General features: G+C 35.5%; 1 protein-coding gene across 2 annotated transcripts in view; it reads right to left on the bottom strand.

Annotated features, from left to right (window-relative positions):
- Nucleotides 1-22,952, bottom strand: part of LOC141482664 (protein furry-like) — a 43,058-nt gene extending 20,106 nt beyond the window's left edge. The window contains exons 1-3 of one of the 2 annotated variants that reach the window (XM_074176246.1): nt 22,816-22,952; nt 8,935-9,060; nt 10-140 (exon numbers count right to left, since the gene is read on the bottom strand). In XM_074176246.1, coding sequence (XP_074032347.1) covers nt 10-140; nt 8,935-9,060; nt 22,816-22,852 — 294 coding nt within the window. In that variant the 5' untranslated portion in view covers nt 22,853-22,952. Of the gene's footprint in view, nt 1-9; nt 141-8,934; nt 9,061-10,106; nt 10,276-22,815 lie in introns of those variants that run through there. The other variant, XM_074176245.1, reaches the window with a different exon arrangement.
- Between the last annotated feature and the right edge of the window lie 3,133 nt (nt 22,953-26,085).

The following is a 26,085-nucleotide window of genomic DNA, read 5'->3' as shown; positions in this document are numbered from 1 at the left end:
ATCACAAACCTGATAAATGTGCATATTGATTGGAGGAATGTTGGGATCAACAAGTTCCATATTATGCAACCACGGAAGCAGATATTGCAATAGTAATTGTCTCACTTCCGGTCGTGCTGACTGGAATCTGTAGGTGATCTCTGAAATAGAATTGATCGAGTTCAAACGAAGTTAATATCTCTCTATTGGCACAATGATTCTATGGGTACGTGGAAATTTGCATGCCAGAATGTTACAAAGCACTTATTGTAATATACAGTACGATGCAAATGTATGGAATAAATTCGATATTCACAAAAGGAGCGTCTTTCGGAAGAAATCCAAAAACAGGTCAACTTTGATTTTTGACGGCCCATCTCATGATATTCATATGAAAGACGTTCCGTCACCCGTGTTGGCGTGATGACGTAATCGACAATTTTTTTAAATGCAAACAGGGGTCATGTGGCACCCCATTCAAAAGGTCTATTAGTCGTCTATTCAACGGTATAATGGTTTCAATATGTATTCAGAAGACTGGAATAACAAATAATAGTAATTCGTTGAACCAAATAATGCTATGCACCGCCACTGAGAATAAAGTATCGTACTGTCTTCTATTGTTTTTGTTGATTAGAAAAAAGAAATGGTGATAAAAGTCCTACACTCTACTTGAGATTAGTCAATGTCATTGAAGTGAAGTATCATTGAAGCGGTTGACATTATTTCTAGAAAAATATTTAAATCACTTATAATCTGGCAATGAAAGTAACAGAAACCCAAAGAATCGAAATTTTAATTATGATTGGCTGTGGAGATAAAGTAAGGACTCAGGCAGAAGTTCGTGAATTATTCAATGCGAAATACCCCAACCGAGAACCCGTTTCTCAATCAACAATAAGTAAAATTGAGAAAAAGTTTCGAGAAACGGGCCATAATAAAGATCTCCCTAAAAGTGGTAGAAAATCAATTTCAGAAGTCCAAAAACTTGATATGGTACTTGCGTTCCAAGAAAACCCCCATACCAGTACGAGGCAAGTCGCACTGGATAATAATTTACACCAATCGACTGTTGTTAAAGTGTTGAAAAAAGAAAAGTGGCATCCGTATAAAGTTCAGCTGGTCCAAGAACTGTTAGAAGATGACTTTGACAGAAGAGTCGAATTTTGCGAAATCATGATGGAGCGCTCGCACAGAGATCGGAGTTTCATACAAAATATAATATTTTCAGATGAAGCTACTTTTATGCTCAACGGTCACGTAAACCGTCAGACTTATCGATACTGGGCAAGAGAAAATCCACATTGGATGGAAGAGCATAGCACACAATATCCACAAAAAGTGAATGTTTGGGCCGAATTTTGAACAACCAGATAATAGGACCATACTTTTTTGAGGAAAGCGTAACTGGTGCTCGGTATCTACACTTTCTTCAAGATTATCTGATGCCACAACTGAATCAGCTATTTCCAAATAGAAATGATTTGTGGTTCCAGCAGGATGGGGCGCCCCCACACTACGCCGTTGATGTACGAACCTACCTGGATACTGTTTTCCGAGGAAAGTGGATAGGAAGAAGAGGGCCGATCGAATGGCCACAAAGGTCTCCGGATTTGACCCCGTTAGACTTTTTTTCATGGGGATACTTGAAGAGTGAAGTTTACCAAAATCGACCAAATGATTTAGAAGAGTTGAAGGAACGCATCAGAGCGGAGATGCACAAATAACCCCCGAAGTTCTCGGAAACGTTAGAAATGAATTCAGTGCCCGGCTTTCACATTGCATCATAGCTGAAGGTCATCAATTTGAACATTTATTATAATTTTATTGTACTTCAATAAATAACATGTTTTGGTTCATCTTGTATAAATGAATATTGGCATGGTTATACCGTTGAATAAATGATTAGTAGACCTTTTGAATGAGGTGCCACATGACCCCTGTTTGCATTTAAAAAAATTGTCGATTACGTCATCACGCCCACACCGGTGACGAAACGTCTTTCATATGAATATCATGAGATGGGCCGTCAAAAATTAAAGTTGACCTGTTTTTGGATTTCTCTCGAAAGACGCTCATTTTGTAAATATCGAATTTATTCCATACATTTGCATCGTACTGTATATATATATATATATATATATATATATATATATATATATATATATATATATATATATATATATATATATATATATATATATATATATATACATATATATATGTATATATATATATATATATATATATATATATATATATATATATATATATATATATATACATATATATATGTATATATATATATATATATATATATATATATATATATATATATACATATATATGTGTATATATATATATATATACACGGGGCATATTTACATTAAATGTTACTTCCCCTATCGCACCACCAGAGCATGTCACCAATTTTTTCCAAATGGATCACCCTATATTGTTTCGCATTATCAGATGCTCCATGTTGAGCAGATTTCAACAAAGTATAGAACATATGGTCTAAAACTTATGGTTCGGAAGCTACAAATTATTTGAGTTGAAAACGATCCATCCCGAATACAATGATTTGCAGGAAAAATAAAAAACAGGTCAACAATTATACAGGTCACATTTTGAAATATTCGTTCTAGAGGCAGATATGGCAGCAATAAATCAGAAAAAGAGATTTTATTATTAATTCTTGAATCAAAATCTGATGACTGGACAGTGGGAAAAAAATTCTATAGTATATGTTCAAAAACGTTTCCACCAACTTCCATACAATGGTACAAACGAGCTTCCATTGCCGCCTTCACGTGGTTGAGAATCTCGGGAGTTATTTATCTGCAATGCCTCATGATATGCTCTCTCAAATCTTCTAATGTTGTTGATTCTATCTCATAAACTTTAGATTTCAAATGACCCCATTGAAAGAAATCTACAGGAGTGAGATCCGGAGACCTTGGTGGCCATTCTGTAGGACCTCTTCTGCAAATCCAGCGACCAGGAAAATGATCATCCAAAAATTGTCGCACTGGAGCTGCATAATGAAGAGGTGCACCATCATCCTGCTGAAAAACTATTTCGTTTTCGAATAAATTCATATCCTCCTCAATTGCCCTATTGATGCCCAATCATTCAGTTTTTGAGGTCGTTGGGTATGAACGTGACGGTATAAACGAGGATTCGTATCACTCCAATGTCGACAATTTTGCCGATTCACCTCTCCATTCAAACTAAATGTACATTCATCCGAAAAAGAAATTTTATACAAAAAATTCTTATGCAAGTTGATTCGTTCAGTGAGACATTCACAAAACTCGATACGTCTATCGAAATCATCTTCGTTCAATTCGTAAACTAGTCTGATCTGATATGAATTAAATTTGTACTTATGAAAGATTCTGAAAAACATTGTACGACTGATTCCTGATTCTCGAGATTGCGAATTTTCCATTAGTCCAACGTCCCCTAAAACTGCAGTATAAATAGCTTAATCGTTGATAACTCCTGAACGGTTATGCTTTTTATTATTGACAGATCCAGTTTCCATAAATTTGTTCAATAATCACGAAACGTATTTGTGTCGTACATTTCTTCCTGGATAATTATCATTGAACATACAGGCAGCAGCTCTAGCACTATTTCCATTCTGGTAGTAAAAACTCACTATTTCAATCCGTTCTCGAAGCGTATAAACCGTTGATTCTCAAGAATTCACAAAAATAGAAACACCAATGGGGAATGTTCATCAATTTGGGTTATTACAACAAATGCAAGTTTGAACAAAATAAAGTTGAGTTTAATTCATGAGTTTTTCAAATTCACTTCGAAAAGTATTCAAATTGATGTTTCATATTTTGGGTTTTAATATTTAAAGGGATTTGTTTCTTATTCGCATATTGGCAACAGCGCCTATATCAAATTGAAATAATTTATACGTACCTAGATATTCTACTTTAAAAAAGGAAAATTATATTTATAAATCAACAATTAAGGCAAAATATAAATTATAGTTCAATACCACCTCCGCAAGCCACATAAACACCATTTGTTTTGTTATTTATTTATATAGAGGAAGACAGGTTAGGTGCACAAAATGTCATATGTCACAGAATGTCTCGGAACTCGGAACATAAGTAAAACTGAAATATGTCATCTTTGTTTGTCTCATACAGGTAACAGATTCATTGTCCTTTATTAGCTATAACCGATGTTGCCAAATGGTGAAGTAGAAACGAATCCCTTTAAATTTTGAAAGCATTATTTCATTCCTCTTTTTTAAGTATTTAAATATTTTTTTAAAGAAAAAGGTTGAAATGATAAGTTTAAAATGCCTTGTTTTAGAACTTTTTTATGAAAACTATTTGATTTTCGTCAGGAGGAACATTCCCCATTGTAACTTCACCTGGTAGGTAATCGTCATTGTAAAATGAGGCAAATACAAAAGAAGAGAATATCAAACTAGGCAAAATAAGACATTTTTGAAGTTTACTTCACAAAAACATCTATGAAACCTAGGTAACAGATTGTACAGAAGTTCATTCAGGGTGGCTCGTTTTCAACTCAAATAATTTTTAGCTTCCAAACTATGAGCTTCAGACCATAATGTATTCGATTTTGTTGGAATCTGTTCATCATGAAACATCTGATAATGCAAAATAAATGAACCAATTGAACCTCTGGTGGTACCATAGAGAAAGTTACATCAAATGTGAATATGTCAAAATGTGTCCCCCTGTATACTATTGTTGAGGTATTTTTTTATATTTCCTGAAAATCATTGTACCAAAAGTAATTCAGAGTGGCTCGTTTTCATTTTCATTTTCACTAAACAGTTTTACAAAAACATAACACGTTTTTCGCTATACAAGAGCGTCTTCAGGCGTGTGTATACTAACTATAAATGCGCGAAAGTGGAGGAAACAATTCTTCAAGTAGTTGACGGCAATTCTTCAATGAGTACCCGAAAATTAGCTGCACAGTTCAATGCCAGTCATCGAAGTGTTTGGAAGGTTTTGCATACAAATTTATTGTATCCATACCAGAAGCAACGGGTACAGGCACTGTTACAGCGAGATGTTTTGGTTTATCACATGCAAGGCAAGTTTTTCAAGAGGCACCGTTATAAACTACCATAACAATCATTGTTGGGCCTACGAGATTCCTATGCTACTGTAGAAAGTGGATTTCAGCACAAATTTCCATGGAACGTCTGGCCGGGAATGTGTGGTGATAGAGCCGCATTTTCTTCCCCCTCGACTGAATGGAGTGAAATATAGACATTTCTTAGAAGACACATTGCCAGAATTGTTGGAGGATGTACCTTTGCTAGTAAGACGAAATATGTGGTTTATGCACCTGCTCATTCCAGTTTTCACTAGTGGATAGGTCGTGGTGATCTCAACCATGGCCACCTAGATCTCCAGATTTAAACCCTCTGGATTATTTCTTTGAGGGAGATCTTAAATCGCTTGTTTCTGCGACAACAGTTGTCTATATAATAACGTGAGAAATATGCCTCATTTTAATGGCATTCGTAACACCCCTGGAATTGAACGGGTTTGGCACTCGATGAGAAGACTTGATGCTTGTATTGCAAGTCAAGGTTATCATTTTGAGCATCTGATTTAATTATTTTTCATTATTACCTATGCTGTTCTACGGATAAAATACAAATGTACTAGCAGTTTGAATACGTCTTCCATCTACTTTCCGAACAGATTTTCATTTCAAAGTTTGTTCAGAGGACGACGAATATCAAAACACCTTTCCGAACTTAAATGATGCGTAATCCACATTTCTACGTCACTGACTGTGATTCGATAAAGTTTAGCTAATTCAAATAATATCAAACTTACTGAAGGCGTTTTTACCATAAACAATTTTACCATAGATCATAAACTAAATTTCATGAACATGTAACCTACAAACTCAAAATTGTTAATTCATCATTGAAACATATATATCCCCATAGGCAATATTTGAATGTAGATGTCAAGAAAATGCTATGTGATTCATTAGTTTTATCTCATTTCAACCACTGTGAAGCTGTTTATCATTTATGTTCAGACAAGAACGACAGGTGTCGCATACAAAAAGTTCAAAACTCTTGCATCAGGTTCTTATTTGGTATCAGAAGGTCCAGAATTTCACACAAATTAGCAGATTTGAAATGGCTGAATTATGTTTAATCGTAGACGTTTTCATGCAACAAGCATATTCTTTAAAATAATCAAATATAGGAATCCTCCCTACTTATATGAACATTTGTCTTATAGAACAGATGTCCATAACCTGACTTTGCGTAAAAAGATAGTGTTAAACATAAATGTACATAAAAAGGAAATATTAAAAAGATCTTTTTCCTATAATATCTCCACCACAATAAATTATCTCCATAAATGGAAAAACAATTGTTTTAACATACCAGGAACTGGGTTTAAAAGTATATTTAAACATCATTCGTTCAGCATTCAGAATAACTAGGTCCGCGGCGAGAATCCTGAAAAAGGTTTTAGCCATTCACATATTTCTATATCTATATATTACCTCCTCTTTTCTTTTTTTCCTTTCTTCTTTTCTTCTCTTCAAGCCCTAATATAATATATTATTTTTATACATTTTCGGCATTGGTGGAAGAGCAGATGCGAATGCAAATTCGCGACTTGAACCAAAAGCCATTTGCACATCAAATACAAAGTGTTTTTATTTTTCTCTCTCTTGTATTTTTTTTATCTTGTTATTTTTGATGGGCAATAAATTCATTATTATTATTATTAAATATCAATCAAGTAATCCTCTGCGACGCTGCTGGAATTAGAATTACGAGTCTAATTTCATGAAATTAAGACCCATGTTACTCTTAACAAACAAATTTAGTTTCATTAACGTCGGCGAAAAGACTTTTGAGTTCAAAGAATTTTCATTGGTTTGCGGACAACGTGCTGAAAATGATAGCAAGTATTTTTGAAGAAAAAAAAATGGGTTTCTGGATAGGCAACTAGTCTCTCACCAAATTGGTTCGTTTTTTGATAGAAAGTCATGAATCGTTATTGAAAATATCATTAGATGCATCAAGTACATTTACTTGATATTCTATAAGTCCTCTATCATCTAACAAATGAGCTGAAATTAAGATTGAATGAGACAAATAGTTTATTGGCGAACTAATATCTAATGACATTTTCTGGTTAGAAGATTGAGTGTGTGTTTGAAAACATCATAATACAATTTTTAATAGGGTTTTCAAGTCATCTCGTCATTGATTTAGTTCTTATAAACAGTTGGATGTTTCTGCATGTCAATTCCGAAAACTTTTGTAGGTGTCCCAATGGAATGAACCCTCCCTTTATAAAAATTATTTCATTCTGCAAATGGTCCTGTATTTTTATATTTTAATGTTTTTGCGTCCATGTAATTCAATTTGTGAAGGCTTGGTAATTTTTTCAAGTATCTAGGAATCATAGATAAAATCGAGTCTATGGGAAGTAAGCATTGAAAACATGTTGCCATCAGGGCCGTCGCCATGAGGGGATGGGGGAAGCCTCCCCCTGCTTTTTCGACCTGGGAAAAAGTTGGGAAATTTAGGGCCGTGAAGATTGAAAAAAATAATAGTAAAAAAATGAATAAAAATTAAAAAAATATAAATGAGAGAAAAGAAAGGAAGAGATAATAAGAAAAGGGAAAGAACCAGGAGAAGGTTGAGATTTCCCAATATGCATAACTTGGAGATACCATACTTTGAAATTCTAAGTTGTTTGAAAACTTCAAAAAAGTTTAATTTCTCCCAAGAAAGAGAACAGTCCTGAACAGTGCACAAATTTTGAAGTGAAAATTTTACAAAATTCCTAATTTTTCGCTGTTTTTTCGACTTGGAAAAGTTGGAAAATTTCGGGCCTTGAAGACAGAAATAATAATAATAGAAAACAATATGCACAATATTATTTAAGTGTTGTTTTCTTTCATTTGTATTGAATATTCCTATACATGGTGGATATGGTGGAAGACCAAGGACCTTGGTCCAAAGTAGAATAATTCCCATTATTATTTTTATAATTACCAAAATTAATTTTTGTTTGTGCATACCCTAACGGGCATAAGCATTCAGCCAATCTTTGGATAGCTAAGTATGTAAATTAATATATTATAGTAGTAACTAATCCCTCGGATTTCATTTTTTCGAAAGTTGGGAAATATTGCTGATGAGATTGGGAAAACTTGGAAATACCCCCTGGTTTTTCTTTTCGCTACGGTCCTGGATACATTACATTCACTTGATATTATATAAGTCATCTATCATCTAACAACTGAGCTGAAATCAAGATTGAATGAGACAAATAGATAAAGTTTATTGGCGAACTAAGATCTAATGACAGTTGCTGGGAGAACTTTCTGGTTAGAAGATTGAGTGTGTGTTTGAAAACATAATAATTAAATTTTGAATACGTAAGTCTTCTCGTCATTGATTTAGTTCTCATAAACAGTTGGATGTTTCTGCATGTCAATTCCGAAAACGTTTGTAGGTGTCCCAGTGAAATGAACTCTCCCTTTATAAAAATTATTTCATTCTGCAAATGGTCCTGTATTTGTATATTTTAATTTTTTTGCGTCTATGTAACTCAATTTGTGAAGGCTTGGTAGTTTTTTCAATTATCTAGGAGTCATAAATAAAAATAGAACCTAGGGAAGTAAGCATTTAAAACATGTTGCCACATAATCATTTTCCAACTTGATTCTTTTTTTCATTAATAAGATTTGTAATTGAAAAACATGGTTTCCTAACGCCTCATCCCTGCATCAGTTTGATAAATTTTTTATATCTGATTATCAACTTTAGAGTAGGGACACTTTTGATATAAGATTATATGAAAGAAATTTTATTGTGAAATTTGAAATTAGACTTTTCACATCGACTGTCTCCATAATTTTTCATAAATTTCGCCAATTGAAACTCACCTGAAAACATTGGCATTGTTAACTCCGGGTGAAGCAGAGCCAGTTGTCTTGATAAGTGAATCTGTGATCTGCAGTAAGTTGTTGCTAATATGGCATCCAAGGTTCCTCTTCCTTTATCTCCTTCAGCTGAAATATTAAAAAAAACTGGATCCGGCACTGTAACAGTCTTTCAAATAATGGAAAAGTCGATCATAAAACCGAGCTGAGTGTACGTTATTACTGTTTCAAAATTCCGATAAAAACTCTAAGCCATTCGGCTTACAGTTTTTATCTCATAAAACATTGATCGGAATGTAATAACTTGATCCATCGGAAAAACCAAGCCTGGAAAACTGTTCGCTGAAAATATGGACGAATGAGGCGAATGATGGTACAATAATGATCTAGAATGAAGGAGGCGGTCTCTTATACAGGGCGATCCAACGAAAACTTGACCCCACTTGTAAGTCAGAAACGGACGTGTAATCAATAATTTCAAATAATACGTCAATTTTTATTTCTAGGGGGACTAATTCTAATATGGAAATCATACCCGAAACTTCACCCCCCTGCAGTTAGCAATTACCACCTACTTTTTCCAATGGCAAGAGGGGTCGAGTGATACATCATTTGAAGGGTCTTTTGTCCCTCTATTACCTCTGTATTTTTTTTTCGAAATTGGTTCATTCGTTATTGAGAAATTGAATGTTGAACGTTTTATTTAAGAAAAAACAGAAACTTCGCTGTCGTTCATTTTGATGACGAAATCAACAACAAATAATATCAGTGGAAACATAAACTGTTCGAAGTGACCTCCACCTAGTTCCATTGAATAATACAGTCTACTCTCGAAAGCGTTCCGTACATTATTCAAGATGTCCGGAGTCAGCAATTGGCATTCCCGAACAATTATTTGTCGCAGGTATTTTCGACTTCAGGTGTCCCACAGAAAGAAGTTCATCGGTGTAAGATCAGGTGATCTAGCTGGCCACTCCACTGGACCCTTTCTGCCGATCCTAGGCAACTTTCATTCAAAAACTGTCTCACCAAAAAATCAAAATGTGGGGGTGCACCATCCTGCTGGAATGTTACTTCATTTTCTACTGAACTGTCATCATTTTCTAAAATTTGTGTAATCATAGAATCTACACAGTCTTGTAATAGAATTAAGTATATGTCTCCACTGAGATTACCTTTAATGGAGAATGGTCCAACAATATGATCACCAAGAATTCCGGCCCAGACATTCAATTTTTGTGAAGTTTGTGAATGTGTTTCTATCACAAAATGAGGATTCACATCGCTCCAGTAACGACAATTATGTCTATTCACTTCACCATTCAACATGAAAGAACTTTCGTCTGAAACACATGTATTTTTTTTATCAAAAAATATATATTTCAGTTATTAAAACAACGATAAAAATAAAAACAACAATAAAAATTAATTGGCGCTCCGGGGCGACTTTATTGATTCAGCTTCCTATTTGGGTTTTGGTGAATATCTGATTCTGTCTGAGAGAGGTGTTCAATAAGGTGATCCCCTAGGCCCTAGGACCTGCTCTTTTTTGTCTGACCATCAATAAATTCACTAGAAGCTTATCATCCGAATTTAATTGTTGATATTTGGACGATGGCTCAATCGCTGGCGATGAAAACAGTGTTTCAAAGGATTTAGAAAAAATCATTGATTATTCAAAACATCTTCGACTTGAACTAAATTTCGAAAAATGCGAGTTGATTACTCTTTCAACTCCGATATTTCCGAATCCATTTTGAAATTGGCTCCTGGCATAAGAATTTTGGAAAAGTCTAAATGGAGTCTTCTGGGTGCTTCTCTCTCTAAAGATTTCCTTTCAGAACATCTTCTAGGAAAACGGGAATCACTCAAATTGCTAACCACCAGATTGAATGAACTTCCAAAACACGTTGCATTTTTTCTTTTGAAAAATTGTTGGGCGATTCCAAAACTCATGTACGCCCTCAGATGTTCCCCCACTTGGTCAAGTCAGTTAGAGCTTGACGAATTTGATAATTTACTCCCCAACACGACGGAATATGTTACGAACAATCATTTCAATAATGATTCATGGCTCCAAGCAACGCTTTCTGTTAAACTTGGCGGACTAGGGCTACGTTCGACTTCTTCCGTAGCTTTACCAGCTTCTCTATCATCAGTCAATACTGTTTCTAATCTCATCGATTCCATCCCTCCTTCCATATTTATCAATATCGAAGACGTTTTTATGCTAAAGGTGAATCACTTTGGCATGCCGCAACTAATATTGCTCCTCCAACAGATAAAAAGAAAATACAAAGTGCATGGGACCAACCTCTTCTGAACATTATAAGCTTCAGAAATCTACAAGCGTATACGATAAGGCTCGTCTGAAAGCAGCAATTGGGTGCTTGGCTGAATGCTTTACCTGTTGCATCTCTTGGAACACTATTAGACGATAAATCTTTCAGAATAGCAGTAGGACTTAAGATGGGTTCATCTATTTGTGTGCCTCATACTTATGTTTGCGGTAGTATAGTTGATGAGAAAGGTATACATGGTTTGAGTTGCAGAAGAAGTGCAGGGCGTACATCTCGACATCACCATGTGAACGACATATTGAAACGAGCTATGTTGTCAGCGGATGTTCCTGCAATTCTGGAACCCTTAGGTACCAGTCGAGATGATGGTAAACGACCAGATGGTATATATTCTCATACCATTTCAACGCAAGTGCAGGTATGGCACTTGCGTTGACACGGTCGCGGCTTCCCATCTAGCCGGAAATTCGAAGTCTGCTGGAACTGCACCATTGTCTGGCGAGAAATTGAAAAGAAAAAAATACCAAAATCTTGGTAACAACTATCTATTCCATCCAGTAGCGGTTGAAACTTTTGGTTGTTTATGGCTCGGAGTCTCTGTTATTCGTTCATGAACTCGGAAGGAGAAGGCCAAACAACGAAAGATCACCGTTCTACCTCTTTTTTGATAGAAAGAATTAGTATTGCTATTCAACGTGTCAATGCTGCTTCGATCCTTGGAACTATTCCTCCTTCACATAATTTTGATGAGATCATGCAGTGCCCTAATTTCAGTACGGAACTGAATTCTCTTCGAAACAAGCCGAGATATGTGGTGATTGATCCACCTTCTTCTTTTTCAGTGCGGTCAGTGGACTCAGGTCATTCTTGCCCCACAAATATGAGTTGCAGTCCTCGTAGTTCTGGTTCCCTTTCAGTGAAAGAGCTTCATGAAGCAAGAGCCGAATCGATCCCTCTACGAAACCCTTCTTGACTTGGAAGGATCGATTGCAGCTTGAGAAATGGTTCTTATGAAGTAGAGAGTTGTCCTGAAAATGTAGAGAAGAAAATTGGATTGGCAAATTTAGCAAACACTTGCTACATGAATAGCATTTTACAAGTGTTGTTCATGACGAAGAATTTCAAGAACAAGGTTTTAATGATGAACGAGAACGGGAATGTTTCTTACTTATTCATCAAACTCAAACACCTGTTCATGTAGCTGCAGTTTCGTAAGAATGTATAATCTTTCCCTCCAACTGATTTCTTGGAGTCTTTGAAGTCCACTAGATACTCGTTAAGACAACAAGAGGATTATTCCGAATTCTTGGGGTTCTTGTTGAATACTCTTCGTGAGCAAAACAATAGCAAAATCAATACTCCTGACGATCTGGATTGAATGATTCCGTACTGTCCATCTCGTCTTGTGTTTGTATTGTGTCTGTATTGCCAAACATACGCCAAACTAACTGACTGTTATAAGGAAACAAGTATATCTGAGGCACCATTCAATCTAATAATGACAATGATGATCTTCAAACAAGACTCAACCTCTGACGGAAGCAAGAAACTCTTTGGAAGGTTCGAAATAGATGAACATTTCAATCTAGCACACCACTATTATAATATTCATGCAGTCATTGTTCACTGTGGTTCTGGCGTTGAATTTGGTCATTATTACGCCTTGGTCAAAGACGAAACGGATTGGTTCAAGTTTGACGATAGTCGTGTCACGAAGTGTTCTGGCGATGCATTGAATCTATTGGATTCTCTGGAGACACCTACATTTTGTTTCATAAAAGAGAGGACATTGGTAGATCAAGATATTCAGATGATGTGGTGCTGCACGTTTTTCCGGTTTTCCTGCAGCTGAAAAAGCAAATGCGCCACTGGAATCAATTAAGTCGCCCCGGAGCGCCAATTAATTTTTATTGTTGTGTTTATTTTATCGTTGTTTTAACACATGTATTGTTTAATAGGTTTGGGTTATTGGTCAATTTCTCGCTTAACACCTCACAAAACTGAAGTCGACGATCAGGATCATCTTCGTTTAATTCCTGAACTATCCTTACTTTGAAAGGATGGAATTTGTAGGCTTTCAAAATCCGAAAAACACTAGAAGCTGATACACCAGACGCTGTAGCTACTTGTCTCATAGAATGTCGATTATCCATTTGCACATGTCCTAAACTGTAACTTTAACTCCGTCATTTCTGACAGGACGAGATACCTCAGGTTCGTTCTGGTTCTCAGTTAGTACTATTTCGGATCGTCCAAAATCAGTGAGTCAGTTGTGGACTGAAAAGGTTAACGCGACAAAATTTTCAGTATTTAGTTGGGGGCCTGTTTTCTGACTGTTAGGAACAGTCCGGCCAGAAAGCCAGAACATTTCTGTTATTACTTCAGTAGAATAAACCATGTTGGAACACAGTGAACAAGGATGACTCAATAATAATTCGTGAAAAAGTGACAGTGGCCAACTATCTATTTTTAGTTCTGCGACAACTAGATTCAACAAAAACTACCAGTGCAGAAAAAACTAACAGTGTCGTCCATTTCAAAACGTTTACTACTAATTGAGTAAATTCTACAAATCTAGAAGACCTGCGACAGAGAATTGTTCGGGAATGCCGATTTCCGAATCCGGACATCTTCAATAATGTAAGAAACGCTTTCTAAAGTAGACTGTATTATTGAATGGAACTAGATGGAGGTCATTTTGAACACTTTATCCGTTGATTGTGCTGCCATTGATAATACTTTCGTTGATTTCCTCAATGAAATCAGCGACAGCGAATTTTTTGTCTTTTCTTAAATAAAATGTTCAACATTTAATTTCTCAATAACGGATGAATCGATTTCGAAAAAAAAATACAGAAGTAATAGAAGGACAAAATACCTTTCAAATGATGTATCACTCGACCCCCCATGCCATTGAACAAAATAGGGGGGGATCGAGTTTTCGTTGACCTTCGTTGAGGACCTTAAACACATCATTGTTAGAGAGTTCGGAAGATTGAGGAGGAGGGAATTAATTATTCGTGCAGTAGATAATATTCGAAGAAGAACACATTTGTGTTATCATGAACAAGGCCAGCATTTTGAGCATTTGCTGTGATTTACTTTTGTCTTTACATTTTAGTTAATTATTGTTATTTGTTCAAAGTTCTATTTTCATTGAAAAGGGGACAATACTTAATTTACCTCATACACACCTTATTTATTAAATTTTGATTGTTGATTCTGTCTCCGTATTTTTTCATTGGTTTTTCAAACGAACCAAACTCGGTGAGATTTTGATCCAACAACTTGAACATAGTTCGATGTAGTTGTTGTCTTTCGGGATACAAGTTAAAATACATTTCTGATGTCCCAACACTGTTTCTATCGTATTTGTAATAAATTTGTATCATATCTCTTTTTTCTTCATTCGTGAAAGCCATTTTTCCCCAAAAATTCAATGACTTGTAAAATAACAAAATGTAATTGAGTTTAACAAATTGAAAGTCAAATTTAGAAATAGAAAGTCAAAGCCTATTATAATGAGAATTATTTTTTTCAATATCTCCAATTTTCCGATAAAGAATGATAACTTATGATACATCATTGAAAAGTGAAATCTGGTTCTATTCAAAACAGAAAGAATCCACTGTAGCGCCCATAAGAAAAAATAAAGTTGATGATGGTGGCCGGAAGACAAAAAGTCGGACAGCAAATCTGAAAACACCATTATGTAGCAGAGAAAAGTGACAATGTGGAAGTGCAATTCATTCTCGAATCCTTCAAAAAATAAAGCCAGATAAAAATAAAAACCATTTTCCGAAATTTCCGTTTTTTTCCCCGGATATACTTGGATTTTCAGAATTTTCTCAACGCATATTGTTAGTCAGGTAAATGCGCAACCTTGCCCCATTTAACCATTCCGAGATCCCAATGGTGAGGATCGAATTTCAAACACCCTGTACAGATAGACATTTTTTTTAATGAAAAACGTACGAGGTAACGGTGTATGTGTTACGGTAAAAGTAGATATTGCGGCAAATGTACACATTTTCATTTAAATGTGCACATTTGCCTCCTCGTTTGGGTAATGTGCATTCAACTAACATTTACAATTTCAAATAAGGGAAATGTATGTTATTTAATTCACAATGACCATGTCGTTTTGGTAAATGTGAGCATACAAAATATGAAATCGCAAGTGCTAGTAATGTGACCAAGCAAACTCCCTATGGAGCTTTATTCGGAACAAGGCTGAAATAGGGTTTGCAAACATAAAATTTACCCGTGGAATCTGTTGAACAGCTGGAAACAGAAGAAGAGTTAGAGCAATTACTAGAAGGAGTACACACAGCCAATTCACAACATAGCAAAGTCGCAGATAACGATGATTTTTCCATTGGAACGTTAGATAAAATTTTGGATGATGATTCATTATGCAACCAAATTGAAGATAAATATGGAAGTTTTGAGTTAAATTCTGTTTCAAACGAGAAGAAAATTTTAATTGATAATGCTCGAAAGAAAGCAAGGGAAAATTTAGAAATTCGAGCTATCAAAATGTGTAATCTTTCGAAAGAAAAATTTCCTGCTGTTGTGATTGATGACAATGTTACAGTTTCCATTCCAGACGTTGATTGTGGTAGAACGGATCCAAAAAATTTGATTTGCGTTGTTTTGTCTAGAGATGACGAAAAAAATTTATATGAATTAGGAACTAAACAGGGAGTTTCAAAACAATCTTATTCTAGGTATGAATTCGTCATTTGCGAACAAAATTTTATATCATACGAAGATGTTCTTCGAGATGTTGAAAAATCGGCAAGAGAAATTATAGAAATGGACAAGGTTTTAAAAGATGCATCTGTAAAGGAACATGTTCCTCAAAAAAATGCAGTTGCAAAAATGCTGGAATATTATGTAATTCCAAGTGCCACAATAGCAATTCTTGCTCAAATAAATAAACTTTTTTCATTATGAAATTTCTATATGTTCCTTTATAATTTTATAAAATTATACTGTTATAATAAAGAAAAGTATGTTATCATTATTATTTGTTTGATTCCCATTGTATTTGTCCTGAAAAACTAGGACGAAAATTGTATTTATGAATATTGGGATCATAACCTACGATATCTTATACAGTGTCACCATTAAAGTGCGCACCATTAAAGTCGTCTTTTGTATTGTTTATTTAAATAAATATTTTTTTACTGCAACAAAATTTTTAATTCATTTGTATTCCAACTTTTCTTAAAACATGAAGTTAAGAGTATACATTTACCAAAAAGTGAAGGCAAGAGTACACATTTACCGGGAAATGTACATATACATTATATTTCAGTTCACATATACCTAACTTTTTGGGAAATGTACACAATTTACGGTAAAAGCGTACATTTCTCTAGAGTGTACATTTACCGTAACATATGCATAACAGAATATAACTGGCAAGCCGAGCCGGGCTCGGCGTGTAACATCACACGCCGCGTTTCGGTTTAGATATCGCGCGTTTCACGAAACACGTGATACCTTACTACACCCCCTCCCTCTTTTGATATTTCGTGATTTTTGCTAAACCCTCTCTCCCTTACAAGCGTCACGTGATTAAAGGACGGCCCTTAGGAAACCCTCAAGATCCTATATTTTCGGTATAGGCATTACAGATCTTGAGAAACACGGCGCAGGACCAATCAAAAACACCAGCGACGATAGCACCGCGGATAAAACAATTACGTTCATGTACAAACGATCAGCGAACGCACAATGACGCAAAATTCGACGGACGTCCCCGCGATCATAACTTTCCAATTTTTATTACACGCCTATTCTCGTAGCGACCGGCACGCTCGGCAACTTTTCGCGTTTACGTTTTTTGCAGATCGAAATTACGAAAACTCTCCTCATCGTACTACCTAACAGCCCTCGCGGTGAACGATAATTTGTTTTTGTTCTCTCTGCTGATCGTTTGGCTGAAGATGACGGGAACGGATTGGTTCAACAGGCCGGGAATGTGTCAGATAATCGTTTATGTGACTGGTATCTGCAGTTTTCTCGACATCTGGTTCGTGGCAGCTTTCACATTCGAAAGATACATTGCTGTGAAGTACCCCCTCTTGAGGCACTCCTTGTGTACGACCCAACGAGCGAAAAAAACTGTGATCATATTCACGATTCTCGCCTTCGTCGCTTTATCGCCGTTATATTATTTTCCACCACCGTCACTTTGGAGAATAACGTGACCCTTTGCACCGTGAACACCCAGTGGAGTAGTTTCGCTAATGTGTTCAATTACTTGGACTTTTTCGCTACGTATATTTTACCAGTGGCAGTGGTTGTTTTTCTGAATATTTCGATTTGCAAGGCCCTAATTCACGTGACTGTCATGAGGAAGTTCCTGACGAACCAAGAGTGTAAGAAAAAACGATTTCGAAGCTTCAGATATCAATTTTCGCAGAACAAAATCACCAAAATGCTACTAATTGTTTCGACGACTTTTTTGTGTTTAAATTTACCCAGTTATATAACAAGGATTTACACTTATTTATTAGAGGTATGTATAAAAATCAAAATGGGATTATCCATATCCTAATAAATTTTATTCTACTGTGTCGTGGTATATACAGTGTGGCCCATTTAAGATGGAAGCACCCTTATAAAATCTATATTTCTCAACCGATTTGAATGATTCTTTTTCTATGAGGCTGACATTCAAATTGTCTATTAGGATACCATGTTTCATGAATTATTCGTCATTTTCAGGGTCAGCTATCCTTATTTTTCAAAGCCAAAAAAAAGTAAGCGTTATTTTTACAAAAAATCTGACTACATCACTGGATTCGTGAAGTTTTCAAATGGCATATGTCAAAGTTACGAAGAAACGCACCCAATAATAAAAAAGTTATAAGTGAATGAAAGTTGAAACATATGCTGTTTAATCAAATCATAACTTCAATTTCAGAAGTTTCATCTAAGGTCTGACTACACCACTGGATTTAGGAGGTCTCGAGATATCACTGGTAAAAATTTCAACAAAATCTGTTCATCAGTGAAAAAATTATAAGGGGGTAAAATTTGAAAAATTTGTCGTTAAATGGATTTTTAACTACACCACTGGTTTCGGAATGATATTCAGCAAAATGTAATTCAGATCCTTGTATTCATGAAAAATGTATGAAATGTATGAATCATATGAGTGAATCCGATTATGAAACAAACTTTAATGTCAATAATTTCAAATCAAAACATACCTGCATTTCGAATTGCTACAAACTAGTGAAAAACAATCTCTCATTCACAAGCAATGCACATAAAAAAATCGGAGATGATAATAAGTTGAAACTGAAATGAGTGCAATTCAATAAGTGACAGGGCCTCATAGGAAAAAAACCAGTATAATAAGGTCAGGCGATCTAGGTGGCCAACCAATTAATCTACTCCCCCATCCTATCCAACGATTAGGGTAGTTTTGATTCAGCCAACTTTTCACAATTCTCGCATTATGAACAGAACAGCCATCTAACTGAAAATATTAATTTCTTATTTACGCAAAGGAAAGATCATCTATTGCGTCCAACAAATTCATTCCTTAAAAAATGTGAGAAATTTGCGGCATTGATGTTGCTATCAAAAAAGAATGGTCCAATTATTCTCTCACTCAGTATTCCACATCAAACATTTACTTTTTCTGGATACTGTCTTTTACAGTTAATCACCTAGATAGGATTTTCAGTCGCGCAATATCGAATATTTCATGATTAAACCACTCCATTTGTTCGTCTAAAGTCATAGAAGAATTGGTAAAAAAACGAATAATATTCTTCCTCAAGAAAAACAATATAATGAATTTATTCCAGTTTGGTTTCAGCCTTCAAAAGGTATACAAGACTCTATATTTTCACTCCTAGAAAACCTGTACACCTATCTTAATGGAAGTGAATCTGCGGCGGCCATGTTTTGTGACCTAACCAAGGCCTTCGATTGTGTAGACTACATGATACTCCTTCGCAAGCTAGAAGTTCACGGATTCAGATCTGCATTACTTTGGTTTGAGGCGTACCTTTCTCATCGGCGGCAGAATGTTCTATTAGATGGAAGTTCATCTGAGGAATGTTTCATTCGCAGTGGGGTCCCACAAGGTTCCTTCATGGGACCGGTGTTGTTTCTCATTTATGTCAATAACTTAGTCCATGAAGACATAAGTGGTTGTTGCCAACTGAACTCGGTAGCTGTCAAATAACTGCCACCCTTATTTATATTTGTTGTTTTGACCAAAAAGTTTGCTTTTATCTCTCCACGAAATGTCTTATAGAAATATTCGAGTAGTCACCCAAACGCGATCACTTGTATACGAGGTAGGTCAACGATGAATAAATCGAACAAAACGATACGATTTGAGTTACACTCTATCGTCTGGATCAATTCTTGCCGTCTGGATGAATCATTTCTTAGATGGTCCAAATTTGAAGTCACTATCGTAATTTGAAATATTTTCGTCTTCAGCATAAAACATATATCACACAATCGATCTCACTAGTCAACTATCACAACATAAAAGATCTATACTCTGTTCATCTAAGAGAGTGCTCCAAAACATCATTATGCATGGTGCACGGCAACTTCCAGACATGGCTACTTGTACAGAGTCGCACTAAGAAACGACCGATTTTTTTTAATAATATGCGACTGGGTAGTACAGGATACATTTTTGGGGTGGAGTGTACGGACGCAAATTAACAGTTTCTTCAGCCGTATTAGTACTTGACATTTTAAAAATGTCAAACTTTAAAATACCGTATATGTACACACCGCAGGCGTTAATAATCAACTCCCCACTACGACCTTGTTGCGATATACCTGAATGATTTCCGCCAGCCGATTGCAGTTAAATATGATTGGCCAGCGTAAGAAGGCTTGTTCATTTTACCCCATAGATGCAAATGTGCGTGGCATTCACGCTTTGATCACGCATCTCTCACTGTTTGGGTTACTTTGTTTGTTGCATGGACAGCGTTTAGGTGTTACAATTGAATCAAAACTCATATTTGCGGATCATGTGAAAATAAATTTCGTTTGCCAACAGAGTGCTATGCTTTATAATGCAATAATAAGCACACGAATATCTTTTTTCTGGTGATTTTCAAGTTTATGTGAATGTTTTGTAGGTGTTATTTTTAATATGGGATACTCTTGGTCGATGGTCGATTTAAATGTTTTTTGTTTATTAAGAAGGTAATGAATTATGTTCGAGTGGAAATTGTTATTTACGTTAGGTTAGGTTAAATCCAAAGTGAGTGGGTCTATTCAACCCTTCACCGCAACTCGCAAGGGTTTATTGTGGCTCACACCTATTCACAACCGACAAAATAAACCCAGCTTCTTAACGAAGCCGATTAGTTTGTATGGTGAGTGGTCTTTCAGGTCAGATGGTAAGAGTACTACTCTGCCAAAGTATGTGCTCTGTTTTTTCATCATTTTCCAAACATAGGCGACACACACTGTCTTCCAACAGTCCGAGTGTCTGCATATGATGATTCAAATGACATGGAGTGAGCCAATCCTGGAAGATTCTTCCAGAAGTCCATGAACCTTCTTGCCTTCCAGGTGTTCAATCTTTGTTTGGTAAAGCCTAAAGCGATGCTAATGACAGGTTCTGGTTCGATGAAGCTGCTTGTAGCATCCTCTTTTGCAAGGAGTCAGCAGCCTCATTGCCTTCCAGGTCAGGAATCCAGACCAGAGACAATCTGTTAAGTCTTCCTATCGAGGAGAGTCGTTTTGGCAATTTGCTACCATTTTAGACGTTGCTCGGTATGAGATAAGAGCTTCCAACGCCGCTTGACTGTCAGAGAATATTTTTATTGACTTGTGTATGAGGTTGGATTCTTCCTTGAAAAAAAAAATCCATACAGGACCTTAACCAAATATTTCCTTACAAAAAAAATAAGAAAAACCCTTACAAACCATCAGCAAAATTTAAAACACTACTAATTGAACAGAATGGTAAAATAGAATGTGAGACTGATGAAACCTAGGGAGACAAACAAAGAACAAATCAAATATATATTGATAAAGACAACAAATCAGATGTCTACAAGCTAATATGTGGAGCATGCCTAAAAGTTCATATCTATAAATTTTGAAATGGGAATATCAGAACACAAAAAAGGTTTTGATCTGAAGAAATCCAATTCCGCCTATGCAAGAGAAAACAACGATGATTTCAACAATCATCGTGAGAAAAAACAATGACTTCCGAAGAAAAATAGTCGCCTGTCATTTGCCACTGAGAGAAGAAACAATGGCCGATAAAAAAAGCATGGTTGCTGTAGAGTTAAAACAAAGGCTGCCGAAAAAGACTGGTCACCTGTCATTTGTCATGAAGAGAAAAAAACAATGGCCGGCATCTGAAGAAACAAAGATATCGGCATTCCAAAACGCACTAAGTCATAGGCTAGGAACTTGTATTTTTCAAAAATATTTTCCACATAACAACATGTCGATGAAAAAAATTCCAATGTTGCCGACTTATTCGGTGTCAGTTGTTTGCAAACTGCTTGTAGAACAGCAGCAATTTATTGATTTCTACTTTCTTGTAACGTTATGCCCACATAATTAAGGTTTAATTTCTAATTCAAATTCAGAGTATTCAATTCAAAATGTTTCCCTTATATGAAAAAAAGTTTCGATGCGTTGAAAATCCAGTCTTTCTTTGTCAAAAAATCAAACTCGCGGTGACAGTAAGTCGATTCCTCTCGTGAAAAATATCTCGTTTCGAGATAAGAATAGCGTGGGGATAATCCATATCTGAAAATGTTTCCATAAAAAATACTTAGAATTTTCATACAATATTCTCATTCCCCAAAGATTAATCAGATAATGGAATCGATTGGGGTTAAGCTAATAAATTAACATTTCGAAACAATCAAATTTTCGCTAATTCAGGACATACCATCAGAAGACGCATTACTTTAATGAATGATTATCTTCATATTTCCTCCCCTAGGTTGTTTGAAATTTATGCCGAGAGGATTGAATTGAATTTGTTTCCCAATGAGAAAAATAAAGTTAGATTTTCATAAACGTAAGTCCAATAAATAACTAATCATAAAAGTTGACAGGGGAAACAAACGAACAACACTTTCAAATCCTTCCTTTCATTCTTTATTGAGCTACATTCAAAAAGAGTGTTTTTATTATTATTTCTCAATAATAAAAAGCATAAACTTGAGAAAATAGGGTTGACCAAAAATAACTTGTTTTGAACAAGATATTTCCGAATTGAAACTTATCAGATATTCGAATAGAAAAGTTGGGATGCATAAACTTTGGGTTCTGGGATTTTTTAAATGATGTTAGTACCTAATTTATTTCTAAATTTGATAGATTTTCTTTTCAATTATTCAAATTGAAAGAGTATATTTTAGGAGAGATTAATTCATGCGAAAAAATACTTTCGAAACAAATACTTTTATATGAACGCTGAATTATAAGAAAAACACTATTCACTATTCAGTTTGTATTCCAACATTCATTACGGAATCAAATCAGATATCATTCACAGGATTTGTACACAATATAATAGATGAAAGAAGTGAAATTCACTTACATGGAATACTGTCATCATGGAATACTGTCATCCTCATTGGTAGACATTCGATGTTTCGCGTAAGACACTTGCCTTATCAGCTCTTTAGTACCAAATACGGATAACATTATAAAAAAACGATCAATTCGTTCATAAGATTACGATTTTTGTCACGGAATAGGTTTTTAATCCACTCATCTCACCGATGACAGTACGTAAATATCATTCATTCGCTTATATGATTAATCCCAACCATAGGACTCCTTTTTAAATTGAAAGAAATTTAATCAAATAAGCGAATGAATGTTATTTACGTGCTGTCAACGATGACACGGTGGATTCAACTCATACAGTGACAAAAAGTTGAAATTTTATGAAGAAACTGAGTATTTTTTCTTTAATACTATCCGATTTGGTACTGAGTGATAATGACAGTGTTCCATGTAAGGTGAAGTTTTACTTATTTCATTTATTATATTCTGTAGGAATTCACTTCAATGATGTCTGATTCTATTCCATTATGTATGTTTGGAATACAAACGGAATAGAGGAAAATGTTTTTCGAATAATTCAGCATTCATATAAAAGCAATTGTTTTTGTTAAAGTTGAACTCTTTGCGTGATCTACATATTATTTGTATAAAGTTATTTCTTGAAACGACTGTTTCCTTCCTTTCTTTGGACGATTCCCATATTTTTGTTGTTTGTTGTTGTTGTTGTTTGATTACCCTTGGATGAATAAACGAATACTTTCTAACAAAGCGTGTACCCTTGGGGTACACCGCCTCCGCCGCTCTTTCTCTCATCTCTCTCTGACAAATGTATCATTAGAACATCCGAAAGTTTCTCGTTACACCTTCCATCAGAATTTCCTGCTATCTTGCGGGTGTTGAAGACATAACTGGTATTTATTATTAGCATGAGTTACTTTATTATCCACGAAACCACTCTGTTCTCTTTATTGCTTTTATTTTCTTCCAATGGTATCTTCAATAAGGTATTATATTCATACTTCCATTTCAATGCATTCGACTAACCCTGTTATCCATTGAACGTAAAAGTCACAAAATTATTAATAATTTCACCACAGGAATTGCTCTTAACAATTGCAAACTTCTACAGTGCATTTCTTTAATGCCCCCCCCTCTTTTGGGATAATGAAATTGACAGATGAAACTTTCAAGATGGCGACCGGGCGCCATCTGGGAAAAAAAATAAGTGGAAAGGGGGGTCTTGCGACACATCTTTTTGAAGCTTCTGACAAATGCTTCACAACTCTAGAATATAATGTCAATATTTTCACAACTACAAAATGGCGGAACTTTTAATAATTGCCTGAATACATTGACATTTACCTAGATAATAGAGGTGATAAACTCGAGGTCAGATATTTCAGACCGAGCATTTTCGAACACAGTAACGTCAATATCTCTACAAATATTTATTATTCTCTGCCGCATATACAATATTGAAGCAGGTTCAGTTTCGTATACCTTTTGCTTCAAAAGGCCCCATAAAAAGTCCAAAGGTGTCGAATCTGGCGAGCGGGCTGGCCATTCTGTAGGACCTCGACGGCCAATCCAACAACCGGGAAAAGTACATCCAAATAGTATTTTACTTATCTGGAGTAATGTGGTGGTGCTCCATCTTGTTGTAATACAATATATGTTGGAATACAATTAATTGGGATTCGCTTCAATGATTTCAGTGATGAGAGGGTCAATAGTAGTTTCCAGCATATTCGAATACAGTTCTCCTGTTGAATTTGATCAATAAATAGAGGTCCTACAATATGGCTTCCCAAAATTCCTGCCAAAACGTTAATTTTTTCTGGAAAGCGTGAGGGTTGGTGTCACTCCAATTTTTTATAAACAAAAAATAACTTAACAAACCTTTAAAAAAAAATGGTTTGTTGAATTGCCATATGCCATTGAGGTTTTTTTGCCACTCTCGCGAAAGTGGAGACGATAGCTTACTTGCAACTTTTGTTGAATCATTGTTTATTGTTTGAAGGTTTTTCATTGAAAAAGGAATTCAAGCACCCCATGCCAGACAAAATAATTTCAATTTATTATTGAATCATCAAAGTTTGAAAAAACTTTTGCGCGTTTTTGTTGTTCTTCAACACTTAAGTACTTGAAATTTATTCATTATTATCATTCATTAATTGGCCGCGGTGGTAGTGCGTCCGAGTCGCGATCGGAAGGTCGTGTGTTCGATTCCCGCCTCGACCAGATATTTTTCTCGAGAGAATTTATCTGGTTGAAGCTGGAATGATTCTGCAACCGTGTTAGGAATCACACGTTAAAAGGTAAGACCTCGTTAGTCCTTAGCTCGCACAATATTCTCAAATTCTGAGAGTTTCGTTCGTATGGGGCGGCAGCTGATTATCGAAAAAAACTGATTATCGAAAAAACAGATTAAAGTTACGACATTAATGCTGTATATACTGTAAAGCCTAACACCGTTCGGGCAAGAAGAACTAACCACTTTTTACCTTTTTTATCTTTCGTTGGGATAGTAGAATTAGAAAGTCTCGAAACGTTTCAATGGATCCAGCATTGGAGTCTTCAGCTATTCTATACGAGTTTTGGTATAAATTTCTACCTGTACTGCATCAGCGGCCAAAATTTTAGGAGAGCGATCGTGGATATTTTTGTGTGATAGCAAGAATAGTGGACTGGAAACACTAATACTATCAGGTAGGTGTCAACCCACCACAGAAACCAAGACATGTATGCTAGTAAAGTTTGATGATTTCAAAATAATTGAACACCTCTGAACAATTATTTTATGAAAACATAATTTATTTATTAATAGCAATCTTGCACATGACCCAGACAAAACAGGTATTCAAGGAGGAGAATGCTGTTTCGATGGCTAGCTTGGCTCCAGGAAACAGCCAGAGTCGATAGCTTTTGGTAGCCTTCACGTATAAATGACACGATTAAATAAAAAAACACATTTTGAACACACATTTCACATTTCCAAACTACGAGGGCGTTTCCAGAAGTACCCCACCCAACAAAGAAAACAAAAAAATGTATTTATTTTTCAACATAATCTCATTGCAAATTTATTCACTTTTTCCAGCGACGTTCAATAAATTCGATGCCGTTTTTATAATAAGAATTGTCTTACACCCCAAAATAGCCATATACTGCCGACATTACTTGTTCATCGTTGAAAAATCTTTGACCACTGGCCATTTTTTCAAGTTTGAGACTAGAAAATAATCCGAGGGACTAAATCTGTCGAATAGCGTGCATGAGATAGCAATTCCAACTTTAA

This window comes from Leptinotarsa decemlineata, unplaced genomic scaffold (genome assembly GCF_025532065.1).
Source record: "Leptinotarsa decemlineata unplaced genomic scaffold, Ldec_3_MD MMD2_tig00001719_RagTag_RagTag, whole genome shotgun sequence".
Classification (NCBI taxonomy): domain Eukaryota; kingdom Metazoa; phylum Arthropoda; class Insecta; order Coleoptera; family Chrysomelidae; genus Leptinotarsa; species Leptinotarsa decemlineata.
The sequence above is the reverse complement of the archived record's forward strand: the minus strand, read 5'-3'. Positions and strand labels throughout refer to the sequence as shown.